The sequence below is a fragment of the Pteropus vampyrus genome, unplaced genomic scaffold, assembly GCF_000151845.1.
Source record: "Pteropus vampyrus isolate Shadow unplaced genomic scaffold, Pvam_2.0 Scaffold18, whole genome shotgun sequence".
Classification (NCBI taxonomy): Eukaryota; Metazoa; Chordata; class Mammalia; order Chiroptera; family Pteropodidae; genus Pteropus; species Pteropus vampyrus.
Window position 1 is genome coordinate 3,374,886 of NW_011888799.1, and position 2,190 is coordinate 3,377,075.

The 2,190-nt window shown below is 54.9% G+C and overlaps 1 protein-coding gene across 1 annotated transcript; it reads left to right on the top strand.

Annotated features, from left to right (window-relative positions):
* The first annotated feature begins 440 nt into the window (after nucleotides 1–440).
* Nucleotides 441–1,770, top strand: LOC105288408 (disheveled-associated activator of morphogenesis 2-like). The gene is made up of 2 exons (XM_011354566.2): nucleotides 441–607; nucleotides 975–1,770. The coding sequence occupies exons 1-2, from the start codon at nucleotides 452–454 to the stop codon at nucleotides 1,194–1,196; spliced, it is 378 nt and encodes a 125-aa protein (XP_011352868.1). The 5' UTR covers nucleotides 441–451; the 3' UTR covers nucleotides 1,197–1,770.
* Nucleotides 1,771–2,190: the final 420 nt, after the last annotated feature.

The window sequence follows — 2,190 nt, forward strand, 5'->3', positions numbered from 1 at the left end:
CCCCACAACAATATGAAGTGGGTTCTATTATCATCCCCATTACTGATAAGGAAACTGAGACACAGAGAGGTTAAATAACTAGCCCAATAACTGTATGATCTCTGAAGTCCTTGTTAGTTATGAGTAGGCAGTTCCTTCCCAAGGTCTGTAACCCCTGATCTCATACCTACACCATAACAGACCCAGAGGTGGCTCTGGGAAGCCTCGTCAGCCAGCTTGGATCCCCCATGTCCCCAGGATGTCAGCTTCGACCCTTTCATTCAGCTTTATGCCCACCCCAGTGATGATGGGGGTCTCCCCTTCTCTAGCCCTGACCCCATGCAAAAGGTCCCCAGCCTTGGATGGGTCTCTGCTCTGGCTGGAACTCAGCTAACCACATGGCCTGGGCCCATGGTGCTCAGGGGTGACTCTCCACCACCCTCTTTTCCCTTAACAGTTCTCCAAGGCCCTGATGTACTTTGGAGAGCAGGACAGCAAGATGCAGCCAGATGAATTCTTCGGCATCTTTGACACCTTCCTGCAGGCCTTCTCAGAGGCCCGGCAGGACCTGGAGACCATGAGGAGGAAGAAGGAAGAGGAGGAGCGGCGAGCACGCATGGAAACCATGGTGAGAGGGCCAGGCAGGGCTTGAGGAGAGAGGCTGGTCCGAATGGGGTGCTACTAGGGAAGACAGTGGTGGGGCTGTGTGCAAGGAGGGCAGGGCCTAAGGAACACTGTAGGAGCTGATGTCAACCACCCAAGGAGAGAGAGTGGTCTTCCCAGCATGAGGAGAGAGAGCGCATGTCTGGTGGGCAGGTACGGGGCATCCTGGGAAGGAGGAGAGTAGGGCTAGTTGGTGAACACCAGCATCAAGTCACACAGCCTAGAGGTTAGCCGCTGGTTGGGAGGGCATTCCTTTGTAAATTAGACTATGGGTGGCTGCTCTGGCCTCAGCCATTTCTTGGGGTGCCAGCCTCTCACTGTCCCTCCTCCAGCTGAAGGAGCAGAGAGAACGGGAGCGGTGGCAGCGGCAGCGGAAGGTCCACGCAGGCGGCACGCTGGAGGAGGGAGGCGAGTTTGACGACCTGGTGTCGGCTCTGCGCTCGGGGGAGGTTTTCGACAAGGACTTATGCAAGCTCAAGCGCAGCCGCAAGCGGTCAGGGAGCCAGGCCCTGGAAGTCACCCGGGAGCGGGCAATCAACAGGCTAAATTATTGACCTGTGGACTGGCCACAGCAGGCCAGGAGACAGGGATGGACTGAGGGGGGCTGAGTGGAGGAGGTGGTGATACTTAAACAATTTGGTGCTCGGTTTAGAGCCCTGGGCTGGGTCCTGGGGTGAGGGCTGTGTGGCAGGACCAGGTGTCTCCCCACGCTTGCCCCAGGGGGCTCCTGTCATCTCCTCTTCCCATTATTCTTCCTGCTTCCCGGCCCCCAGGGATCATTCTCTAAGGCTGAGTTGGAAATCCCTGGCAGACCCGGCTGAAGGGGCCCTACTCCTCACTCCCAGCATGGATACCCACATGTTGGCACAGAACTGCTTCAGATCCAGACTGAACAGGTCCATGGACCTTGTCCAGACTTCATGCGCAGTGAGGAATAACTGTGGGGTGGGCCCCTGAGAGCCAGGGTGAGAGAATCCAGGCTCCCGTCCCTCAAGAGGCAGCTTAATGGAACATTGATCTGGGGCATACTTTCCTCTTGAATAGAAAAGGAAGAGGCATTATCTATTCTAGCTAGATATGTTCCAGAAAAAAAAAAAATGCTGGGAGGATGACACAGGGACCAAGTCATCGGGGCAGAGTAGTAGTGCCTGTTTCCTACATCGGAAGTCCTTTAACCCCTCTCTTGCATGTCTTAAGTCTCCCTTCTTTCCCTATTGTCACCTCCATCCTATCCACTAATCCAGAATCCCAGAAAATTCACCTTTGGGTTCCCACAACTATAGCTATCAGGTACTTGATGAATCTGGTAAGGGAAGGGTTTTCACAAAGACCCCACTCATCAAACCTCATGTCTTGGGCATAGGTACTTGAAAATAACTCTCCCCCTGCCTTCCCCAGACAACCGGACCATGCTCTTGAGGTGAGAATGACCTCCCATGTTGGCTCGGAGTTCCTGACAGCCCCTCACTAGAGGGGGTAGCACTTGAATGCCTAGTCCCACTCCAGAGCTTTCTGGTCTACCAATCAGAGCCCCCGCCCCACAACTCT

What these genes read in the sequence shown, in the direction of transcription:
- LOC105288408 (XM_011354566.2), top strand. Translation starts at nt 452, where the DNA reads ATGTACTTTGGAGAGCAGGACAGCAAGATGCAGCCAGATGAATTCTTC. An exon ending in GAGCACGCATGGAAACCATG is followed by an intron (nt 608 to 974) that starts GTGAGAGGGCCA and finishes TCCCTCCTCCAG; the next exon opens with CTGAAGGAGCAGAGAGAACG.